The sequence below is a fragment of the Cricetulus griseus genome, chromosome 5, assembly GCF_003668045.3.
Source record: "Cricetulus griseus strain 17A/GY chromosome 5, alternate assembly CriGri-PICRH-1.0, whole genome shotgun sequence".
NCBI classification, from domain to species: Eukaryota; Metazoa; Chordata; class Mammalia; order Rodentia; family Cricetidae; genus Cricetulus; species Cricetulus griseus.
In genome coordinates this window covers 169068283-169079951 of record NC_048598.1, presented here as the reverse complement: position 1 = coordinate 169079951, position 11669 = coordinate 169068283, and the positions used below count along the sequence as shown (strand labels likewise).

Below are 11669 nucleotides of genomic sequence, written 5' to 3'. Positions count from 1 at the left end.
TCACTCCCCGGGTATCTGGTGCGGGAGACACTGAAATCAGCTCCGTCCTTCAGGTGGCCGTAGAGGAGGTTTGTCGCCAACGCCAAGGACCGCAGCACCGGACCGGATCTCCAGCGCGGCTGCCACAGGTGTCACCAGAGGCTGCTCCCTGGTGCCCGCCGCGGACTGCTGGCCTGGCGTTTCTGAGCGTCTTTCCTCAGTGTGTCCCCTCCCGGCCGGTGGTCCCTCGGGTTCACAGGCCATGGCAGCGCCGGGCAGCAACTCGGAGCCGCGGCAGCTCTCCGAGTACAGCGGCAGCTACGTGGTGTCGCGGCCGGTGTACAACGAGCTCGCCTTCCAGCAGCAGCGCGAGCGGCGTCTGCAGGAGCGCAGGACGCTGCGGGACAGCCTGGCTCGGAGCTGCAGGTACAGGGGCGGCCGGCAGGTGCCGAGGTGACCCTTCCCGGGAAGAAGCGCTCGCCCTGCGCTCGGCCGGCCGGGCGTGATGCACCCCGCCGCGCCCGTGCTTCTCCGGTCCTTCCCGGACAGAGGTGGAATTCCTGTAACTTTGGAGAAACTCCGGGCGTCCTGTCACGATACCACTCCAGTTTCACTTTTTCTGTTTTTCCCCTTTAAATGAAACCTGAAGTGCTCCTTGGGGTCCAGAGACTGCTTGCTTCCAGGCTAGCGAAAAGCAGTAGGAAAGGGACTCACAGCCACCGATGACAGACAATCCTGGCCTCACCAAGGTCAGGATTGCTCTCAGAGACTTGGGATAAAAGCTAGAAGACAGGTGTTCCAAGAGCTTTGGGAGGAAATGGGTCCCCCAGGGATAACCACCATGTCCCTAAACCCCAATGAACCCCAGAACCAAACACCATAAACTTGAAAAATTGGGCAGGCACTCAACTAATTGCCAGATTTTTCTTTCTTAAAAAAAAAACACTTTAATTATCTAATATTTAAAGTATATACAAAGTGGATGGAAAGTATAGTAACTCCTGAAATTTTACAATCACCCACTTCAATAATGATCATTTTGAGTTTAGCTCTTCTTATCTCACTCACCGCCATTCACTTGATTCCTCTAGCATTATTTTAGAACAATATTTTGTTAATTCTTTGAAGTTTGTTTTGTTTTGTTTTGAGACAGGATTTCTCTGTGTTGCCCTGGTTGCCCTGGAATTCACTCTGTAGACCAGGCTGGTTTTGAACTCAGAGATCCGCCTACCTCTGCCTCCTGAGTGCTGGAATTAAAGGCACATGCCACTACTACCAAGCTTTACAGCATGATTTTTAAAAATGCCATGTATTGGATCTTTGGTGTGTTACTGTTCTCCTTTGGTATCTATAGGAGATTGGTTTTAGGTAGCAAAACCCCCAAATTCCCAAATATATGTATATGTAGTTTAATATAAATGTTTAATGTTTGCACATAGCCCATATACCCTTTGGCAGTTTTATCTCTAGAATATAATGTCTAATAACATGTAACTACACTGTTAACCACTGTCACATCATAAAGTTTAGGAAATAAAGGGGGAAATGCCTTCATATGCTCAGTACATTTTTCTTATTTTTTATCTACAATAGGTTGAACCCAGGAAAGCATGTGGCCGATAAGGAGGACTGCCATATTTTTTTTAGTATGTTCCTCCAAGGATTTAAAATACATAATTATGTTTTATTATCCACCTAAATAATCCCTTAATATCAAACTTGGATGACCTATTAAAATTTGCAATTATTTAATAAATTTAATTTTAAAAATAACTTTAAAAAGTGGAAGTCCTATCTATTGGTAGTTTTCGTTTTATCTATATGTTGTTAAATTTACAATTGCTAAGTAACATGGCACAAAGTATAAATTCATTATACTACAAGTTTTGTTAAAAAGCTGGCTCTAAGCTTGTATTGCCAAAATATCCCTGTGTTTATGCTTCTTTAAAGAAGGCAATGCCAGTGTTAGGAGCCTAAAAATTAATCTCTCACACAGAGACTCCACACTGATCATTTTCTGGCTGGGTCAGAAAATGAGTTCTTGTGTAGGAATATTTTCTCAGAGGATTAAGAAGGTGGACTAGGGGAGGAGTCATTTAATCCTGTGTTTCCTAGAACAGTACACTTAAAAGGATAGATACAATTCTTGGCAAAAACACTGCAAGCATTTCAGTGTCAATATTTTCCTCGTGGAACTCATTATTTTTCTGACTAGTTATAAAAAAAAACAGCAGAGTTTGGTTCATGACTTTGATTTGCAACTGGTTATGGTCAAAACTGGATCAGATTATTTTCCTGCTTTTTGACAGTTGCTCAAGAAAGAGAGCCTTTGGTGTACTGAAGACTCTCCTGCCAGTTCTGGACTGGCTCCCCAAATACCGAGTCAAGGAATGGTTGCTCAGTGACATCATCTCTGGAGTTAGCACGGGACTTGTGGGAACCCTGCAAGGTAAGATGCGGGTGGCCAGGTCTCCAGTGATTGTGAGTTTCTGCAGCCCATAGATTCGTGCCTTCCCCACCCACCTCACGATGGACCCAGTGCTCACTCTTCTCTCAAGACCTTCATTCTTTCTCTAGGGTGCCTTAGCAGAAAGAGTCACCTGTTTCCTCCTCGCCCATGTAGATATTTTCCTAGGCAACACTGTTGTTTCTCTAGTTGTGTGGCTCCAGAGTAGAGGTATGTCCTAAGTCAGAGCTTCCCAAAGTTACCATAGTACACAGTTAGAAATATGCATTGCATTATGGTATGTTCTCCTGAAGGTGACATCTGAGTTTGCCAAAAAATGGAGAGTAATGCAGGGGTGGGCATGTGGAGAAAGAACTTGAAAATAGACTATTTTAGAAGCTTGTAATAAATGTTAGGCAATATTGTGCATAAAACCTGGCTGTGGCCAGGTAGTGGAGACACACCCCTTTAATCACAGCGCTCAGGCGGCGAAGCAGACAGGTCTCTGAGTTTGAAGTTAGCCTGATCTACACAGAGAAATCCTGTCTTGAAAAACCAATAAATAAATAAACAAATGCTGTAAATTGGCACAACCCAGGGCTCCTGGGGAATAGGAGCCTTCTTCACCCCATGGCTATTAAGACTCTGTCTAGCACAGAGATCAGCACATAGTAGGTGGCTCAATCAATATTTAATGGAAAAAGGAAGGAATTTCATTCCTGAGAATAAATCTTTTTTTTTCCTTTGGTTTTTCGAGACAGAGTTTCTCTGTGGCTTTGGAGGCTGTCCTGGAACTAGCTCTTCTAGACTAGGCTGGTCTTGAATTCACAGAGATTCACCTGCCTCTGCCTCCTGAGTGGTGGGACTAAAGGCATGCACCACCACCACCCAGAAATAAATCATTTTTATACATGAAAAATGTGGTGCTTTTTTGAGGGGGGGCACCAGTTATTCTCATTGTCATAGACAAATCTGTTATAAAGATCAACTTACTGCTGGAGGATGGCATTCAATGGTAGAGTGCTTGGCTGGCAGGCATGGGGTTTAACCCCCAGATAGATTTCGCTTAATTTCCTTTCATTATTACATGAATTCTGCAAAAAAAGATACTATTATACTACTATAGCCCCTTTAACAATGAGAAATCTATTAATTCTTGCTCCAACCTTGGAGTGGCTGGGACTCGTATAGTCTGACTCCTATGTTCTCAACTTGCACACTGTAGCTCTCCATTTTATAGGTAGCTTGTTTTCCAGAAATAATGCTATAAATTTATCTTTGCTAGGTAAGTTTCTGGAAAGTTAATTTGGCTCACACACACACTTGCTTATCACTCATGCACATAATAAACTTTTATGGCTAATTCTGTACATCAGGAATTCAGTCATCACCAACGGGCTCATCACCAACAGATCTTGTGGATCAAGTCCAATGATAGAGGTGGGGATAGAGCATGATGGGAACTTATCTGGGAAGGAAGGTCTATTTTAGATATTGTGGGTAAGGAAGACCTAACTGAAGAAAAGAGATTTAGACAGAGCCCAGGGGATGACTGGGAGCCGCCCATGTGATAACAGAACTAAGATCACCAACTAAAGATGCAAAAGGCCTGAAGACAAACAGGGAGGAACTGGAGAATTCTGGTATGGTGAGGATGTCACTGAGGATGAGATCTGAGATAATTCTGGGCAAGGCTAGGGTTTGGGTGAAGCAAGCAGTCAGTGTCATGAGCATGATTAAATGATGTCCCCAAGGCACCTAACTGCTTCACTCTAAACCCAGCCCTGAGGATGGGTTTCTCACCTTGAGCTGGATCAGGCAGGACTTAGAGAGCGCTGCAAGAAATGAAATATATTCTGCGCTGGGGTGTTGGTGGCGCACGCCTTTAGTCCCAGCACTCGGGAGGCAGATTTCTGTGAGTTGGAGGCCGGCCTGGTCTACAGAGTGAGTTCCAGGACAGCCTCCAAAGCCACAGAGAAATCCTGTCACGAAAAACCAAAAAGAAAAAAAAAAAAAAGTAAGTGCAGCTGAAAACCAGGCAGCTCAGCCAGCCTGGGGAAAGGTACAATGGCAAGTAAATGCAACTGGTTTACCAGGGCAGTGCTTGTTGGGGCTTGGAGCACTGGTTAGCATTCATCAGTCTAGATTGTGTACTTGCTTGAGCACGTGAATGTTTGAGAGGTTTCCAGGTGAAAGGAAGGAGGTGGGAAGAAGCCAAGGGAGCATTTGTAAAATCCCATAGGCTGAGCTGACCCACGATGAAAGTGAGGACAAGATGTCACAGTGGCATGGACAGAGTGGTTGGTTCAGAGTAGAAGTCTTATGAAGATAAAGCGATGCCCCAGGAAGGCTTCTAGACTGTGTAGACTCCAGCTACAGCTAATGAGAGGAGGCTCAAGCAGGGACTTCAGAGGCCATCCTGCAGCTGCAGTAGTGACAGTCTATGTCTTGCTAGCTGCACCCTTGGAAATGAGAGGAGTCTGGGTTTCCTCAGGTTAGGAGGAGTCTTTTGATTCCTAATAATTAAGTAAATTCCTATTAAGCAACAAAAGACCTACAAGTCCCTTTATTGGTATCTTTACTCAACAATAGGGAGTTTCCTATCTAGTTTTTATCTTGGACATGAACTGATTTACTGAATGCATAATAGGAATTCTCAATTTTTATAGCTAAGAAGTCTAAATTCGTGGCCTATTGTGTTGTATCCACACATGGTGGGAGGCCTTTCCTTTCAGATGGCTTCAATTTAGCTTACATGCCACCATCCTATTCAGCCTATATACCAGTGGAGAGACAACACTGTCGATCATAGTTTAGGTTTCTTCACAAACCATATTATTTCAAAACTTTTGTACCAAGTTCCTTTGTAATAAAGATAACTATGTTGTACATGAATAAAAGTTACCCTAAATAGACAATGTGTATGAAAACTGAAAATACCCCTGTTTCCCAGGCATATTAAGACATGTAGGCAGAGGGCAGAGAAGAAAAAAACGGAGATACACACTTTGTTCAGGCAACACTCAATTTGAGGACTTGAAAACTGCACATAGGAAATAGGCAGGCTGTGCCTTCATAATCTCTGCTCCTTTTCCTGTTGTTTTTTGGTGAATCTGCTCTTTCTGTTCTGTGTTCCTGGGACAGCTGGTTATTTAACTTCCTAGCAGTAACTGGAATTTTAAAGAAGTGCACCCAGGGGTCAGGGAGACAGCTCAGCAGTGAAGAACCCTTGCTGCCCAAGCATGAGGATCTGAGTTCAAGTCCCCAAAACCTGTATAAAAAGCAGGGTGTACTTTAACACCAGCACCATGAAGGGGCAGAGACAGGAAGAGGGCTGCAGCTTGCTGACTGCCCAGCCTAGCTCCAGGTTCAGTGAGAGCTGCAAAGTAGAGCACCTGCTGTCTTTCTTATCTTCCAGTGTCCTGAAGACGAATGTGTTCATACAGCACCCGTGATTACCATACATCCATACACATATACAAAATTTTCAAGAAATAATATGAGAACCTGAGTTTGGCCACTAGGACACACACTGTAGAGAGAACCAACTGTCAAAAGTTCTGCTCTCACCGGGTGGTGGTGGCGCAATGCCTTTAGTCCCAGCACTCAGGAGGTAAAGGCAGGCAGATCCCTGTGAGTTCCAGACCAGCCTGATCTACAAGAGCTAGTTCCAGGACAGCCTCCAAAGCCACAGAGAAACTCTGTCTTGAACAAACAAACAAACAAACAAACAAACAAAGTTCTGCTCTCCTCTTCATATGCATGCATGCTGTGGCACGCATACATACTCCCTACCTCTTCCACAACACATGCACAAAATAAACTAAAATGTAACTTTTTAAAAGTTTTAGTTGATATTTGGTTGTGTTAGGGAAGAATATTTCTTTATATTACATCAGCTCTATTCCATTGAATTTCATACCCGCCCCTCCCAAAAGAAAAATCTCTCTAAAGCATAGAATCACCATGTTTAAAGTATGATTTCACTAACTGTTTTCTTGGGAGATATTCATTCAGTAGCTAAATTTAAGTGCAAATGTGTTTGGTCATTTAGGTTGTTAGTAAGTTTTCAGAAACATTACAAACAGCCCTTTATTAATGACTCAAGAGTCAAAGGGCTGAATTTTCACTCCTAAACTGTGAATTGTGGAGGTATACTATGTGAAGGCAAGCTGACTGCTGAAATATTTAGCAGAGGAAAAGAATGCACCATTATCCTTTTTCAACTCCCATGTCCACTGAAATGTTGGTTTCTCTATAGCCTGAGACTCAGAGCCTAGAGCCTGCCTGGCACAGCCCACTGATGGCTCGGCCTCCCTCATCAGGGTAGAGCAGTCTTGCTTTTTAATCTAACTTCTGTTCTCTAGCAAGGAAAAAGAAAGTGCAATGATGCCTGCATCCTTATGAACACAGAGAAATGAGTCCAAACAGAACTATCCACAAAAGCTGCTCTGGGCTTTGGGCCTGGATTAATCAAATTATACCGGAACTGATTTGATTATTTTCCAACTGGTATCATCAGCCAGTAACTGAATTACTGAGCAAAGGAGTCAGTTCATTGGAGCAATGGATGGATTATCCCAGCAAGTCATATTCCACATCCTAGTATAGCTGAAGTCTGCATGCAAAACAAGAAAACCATCAGGGCCGGCTGATGTTTTGAACCTATGAACTGAGTATGTCTATGAAAAAGCCTTTGTGTGATACAAGCATGCTATAATTTTTGTTTGTGAGTTTTACCATGTTGTACTTTTAGGAATGGCTTATGCTCTGCTAGCTGCAGTTCCTGTTGAATATGGTCTCTACTCTGCCTTTTTCCCTATCCTGACGTATTTTGTCTTTGGAACATCAAGACACATCTCAGTTGGTAATTACAAGCATATTTTACAGTTGTATTTGTCCATTTGTAAAGTGTTTCTTCTATGTTATATATACAATGCCTCCTGATCTTTGCCAGTGAGTCCTAGAGGAACCAAAATTCAGGGCCTTGCCTACTTTCTTTGTTAAATGGCAGTGTTAACTTTTTATGCGACTGTGCTTACAAGAAATGACATTGAAAGACTGAAAATTAAAGCCTATTTTTGAGTTTTATCACAGTTTAAAATTTTAAAATGGAATAAAATTGACTATCTAAAAATGTTTTTTTCAACATGTGACAGAGAAAAAATCTCCACAGGATCTAAACCCACTTACATCACTAGGTTAAATTTGCATTTACTGAATTACCATCACAAAATATATATTATTTCATTCTGATTTCAGTAAGGTAATATGGGAAGGCTGGCAAAATCCTGCCAAGATAATTTAGAAAAAGCTTTGTATTCCTTCTTGGCATGACTCACAATGGTTTTTCCTTTCCTTCCATACATTCAAGGTAGGTTTTTTTTTTTCTGGAATATTCCAGCAAATAAATGTTTTGATATGATCTTATGTGACTTTGACATCAGCAATGAAGATAACTTTGCTGCTACATCCATGTGCTGGTGAGGTATGTTGTCTGGATGAGCCTCTTGAGACAAATGTAGTCCCATCCTCGACCCCACCCCGTGTGCTTGTGCCTGTGTGTCCTCACCTCTGCAGAAGTGGGCCAGGAGGAGCTTATTAACTGAATCAACAGGAGAACCAGTCAGTAAGAGGCAAGCGGATTTGCCTCTGGCATTTGGGCATTTGCTAGGTTTAGATTTTCCTGGTTACTAGGTTTGGGTATTGAGGCCCCTCAACCATGAAACATTTTATAATCAAAACATAGGATCATCATCATCGTGGGGAAAAATGTAAGTAGTAAATAGAAGAAATCAGAACTTTAAAAACTAGGATTTTATTAACTGGCGTATGGTAAAAAAGAAACTATATTCCAATCCTTTGTCTATTTGGACACTGGGATATTGATGGAGGTACTTGTGCCCAGAGATGAGGGTTTTGGACACTCTAAAAGATGAGATCAGAGGGTGTAAATGTTAAATTGAACAAGTAAGGATTTAGTTTAAGAGTGTCTCTACCACAACCTGTACCACGAGGATCACACACAAGGCGGGGCTGGCATCCTTCCTATATACTCATGATATGTGCTCAACACTGTTTTACTACATCTACCTATATCCCATTCTTGTCCTCTCTGAGTCAGGAACACCTGAGATACCTACTTTTCAGCTTCTTTGAACAGTAATTCTTAGTTTCAGCCAACTGTCACACACCTTCCTAATCGTACATAGACATGTTGAGTCTAAATGTCTGTGATTGATTATTGGTTAGTTGACAAAGCCTTTTTCCCCAGGCCCTTTCCCCGTGGTCAGTTTAATGGTGGGATCTGTTGTTCTGAGCATGGCTCCGGATGGCCACTTTCTTGTGCCCAGTGGTAATGGAAGTGCATCAAACACGACCACGTTAGATATGGGAACCAGAGATGCGGCAAGAGTACTGATTGCAAGCACCCTCACTCTTCTAGTTGGAATCATACAGGTAATAGGCTTACATGTAAATGCAGATGAGTGTGATTCATATCTGAAATAATTAATTTTAAATATTAATTAATTGGAATAATTAATTTTAAAATATGGAAGATGCATCTAACTGCAAAACAACCTCGAAGTAAAAATTATTTTTAGTTTTAATGTTATTTTCTAAATAACATTGCTTTTGTCAGATACTAAAATGCCTTTGAAAACTTTAAAAACAAAAACCAAAATAAACAAAAATCAGAATCACTTGTCACCAAAGTCAGAGAAAAGAAAGCAAACAGAAGGCAAGTGGTTCAACTGGATGAACTGAAATGCAGTGAAGTACAGTATCTTCACTGATACAGTTTAATTTGTTAATATTTCCAGAAGATTGCTCCTTCTGTCAGGCAATACCTAACTTTCTCCTTTCTTCTTACCTTAGCTGGTATTTGGAGGGTTGCAGATTGGATTCATAGTGAGGTACTTGGCAGACCCTTTGGTTGGTGGATTTACAACAGCTGCCGCTTTCCAAGTGCTGGTCTCACAGCTAAAGATCGTGCTCAATGTTTCAACCAAAAACTACAATGGCATCCTCTCCATTATCTATGTAAGTTCTGTGGCATCACTGCAGAGACATCTCTGTTCCCTCTCTCCAGACTGAACCTGGGGAACCTGTTTCCTGGGGACACTCAGAACACACTTTTTTGAAAGATACAAACCATCACTTTTCAATGGCTCCAAAGCTTTCCCAGATGCTATGGTCCTCAGAAACATCATGGGATCTGAGGCAGCATAACAATAAAGACAACAGGGCTGAGATGTTATAGACTTGCATTCTGCTCCCGAATTGCCTCTGATAAGCTAAGTGACCCCTAGACAGATCATATAGGGTAGTGGCTGAAAGTTCAGGTTTGGAGCTGGGTGGGTCTGAATTCACACTTTGACTTTACTTATTTGTCTTATGAACAAATCACCATGCCTCAGTTTCTGCAGAAATTGTACAATTGGGTTGCAAATAGCAGCTGCCTCACTGGATTGTTAGAGGAAAGCAATTGGGTAATTGGTTCAGGGGATGGCATATAACAAGTTCCAGAAAAGTTATTTTTGTGGGATGATTATTGCAAGCCTTTCTTTTTCTTTCTTTTTTAAAAGATGAAATGATTGGAGATGTGTCTCTCAAGCCCTTTCTAATTATGAGCATCCATAAAATGCATAATATAGATGTTTCTGCAATTATAAATTATAAAGGAACATTAGATTCAAAGATGATCCAACATGCAAAAGAGATGCAAAAGAAGGATCTTAGATCATATGAAGTAGATTAGCAGTCTTAGATCTAAGTATATGCTCTATATAAAGTGTGTTACAGATGCTTGGGAAATGGTGAGAATAGTAACATGATGTCACTTTTTGGGCTGGGGGAAATGAAGCCATGAAAAGTGCATTTAAAAAAAAAAACAAAACAAAAAAAACAGGAACTGGGGATGTAGCTCAGTTGGTAGAGTTGCTTGCCAAATATACGAGGCCCTAGGTCAATTCCTATCACTGCATCTCTGTCCATCATCCTAACACGTGGGAGTTGGAGGCAGGAAGATAAGAAGTTCTGAGTTATCTTCATCTACATAGTGGTTTGAAGCCAGCCCGAACTATAAGATTAAAAAAGTAGCATCTGAAAACAATATATGGCCAAACACACATATAAAAGAGCAGGGTTGTCAAAAATGTTTGCAGTCTTAGTGCCATAATCCCTAATTATCCTTGCCAAGGATAATGGCAAGTGCTTGCCAAGTGCTCACTGCCAGGTACCAGGCTAGCAGTTAGAATCAATGGAGGAAGAGTAGCACCATATGGAGCTAATGATCATAACATTTGAATATCAACAGACTGGAGTCAGAGTCTTGGTTTGCCTACTTTCTACTTGTGTGGCCTTGGATAAGTTGAACATTGTGTGGCCCTGGGGCAAGAGAAATGAATCAGCATTTGTGAGCATTTGCTGTTCTTGCAGAAGATCTGGGTTTGTTTCCCAGCACCCACGTGGTTTGTTTCCCAACCATTTGTAACTACTCTTAAGGAATCTGATACCATCTGACCTCTACAGGCACCAAGCACACAAGGTGCACAAACATACATACAGGCAAAAGACACATAAAAATGAATAAACTTAATGAGAATCTAAAAAAAATAATTCCCTAGTACCCTGGGTCCTAAGTTTTAAAATCAGGGTAATAGTGATGGCCACTTCTTAGAGTTATAATGATAAGAAAATTTACATTAAGCATGTAATGCATACTTGTAAGCCTAGAACATGAGACGCTAAGGCAGGAGAATCTCAAACTTGAGGCTACCCAGGCTTATTAAATAGCAAGACCCTGTCTAGAAAACTTTAAGAAATATTTTATGTGTGTTTTGTCTGCATGTGTCTGTGTACCATGTTCATGTTTGATGCTGAAGCTAGAAGAAGGTGTTGGATCCCCAGGAACTGGAGTTCCAGATGGTTCTGAGCCCCCATGTGGGTGCTAGGAACTGCACTGGGCTTTGGAAGAGCAGCCAGTGCTCCTACCTGGTGGGCCATCTCTCCAGCCATATCAATCATTCGGCACAATATCTGCTACAGAAGAGCTCAGTTGTCACAGAACAGACTTCACTAAGCTTACCATCTGCTTTGACAAGGTCCAGCCCACCAGAGACATTAACAAAGGCCATTTCCTTCCTTTTTAGATATAGTATTTTTATTAATTCTTTGAGAATTTCATACAATGTATTTTAAATATATTCACCTTCTATTCCTCCCCCTAACTCCTCTCAGA

The 11669-nt window shown here is 41.8% G+C and overlaps 1 protein-coding gene across 1 annotated transcript in view; it reads left to right on the top strand.

Annotated features, from left to right (window-relative positions):
* Positions 1-241: 241 nt before the first annotated feature.
* Positions 242-11669, top strand: part of Slc26a4 (solute carrier family 26 member 4) — a 47009-nt gene continuing 35581 nt past the window's right edge. The window contains exons 1-5 of the mRNA XM_035445882.1: positions 242-432; positions 2289-2428; positions 7182-7292; positions 8700-8884; positions 9305-9469. Coding sequence (XP_035301773.1) covers positions 242-432; positions 2289-2428; positions 7182-7292; positions 8700-8884; positions 9305-9469 — 792 coding nt within the window. The remainder of the gene's footprint in view (positions 433-2288; positions 2429-7181; positions 7293-8699; positions 8885-9304; positions 9470-11669) is intronic.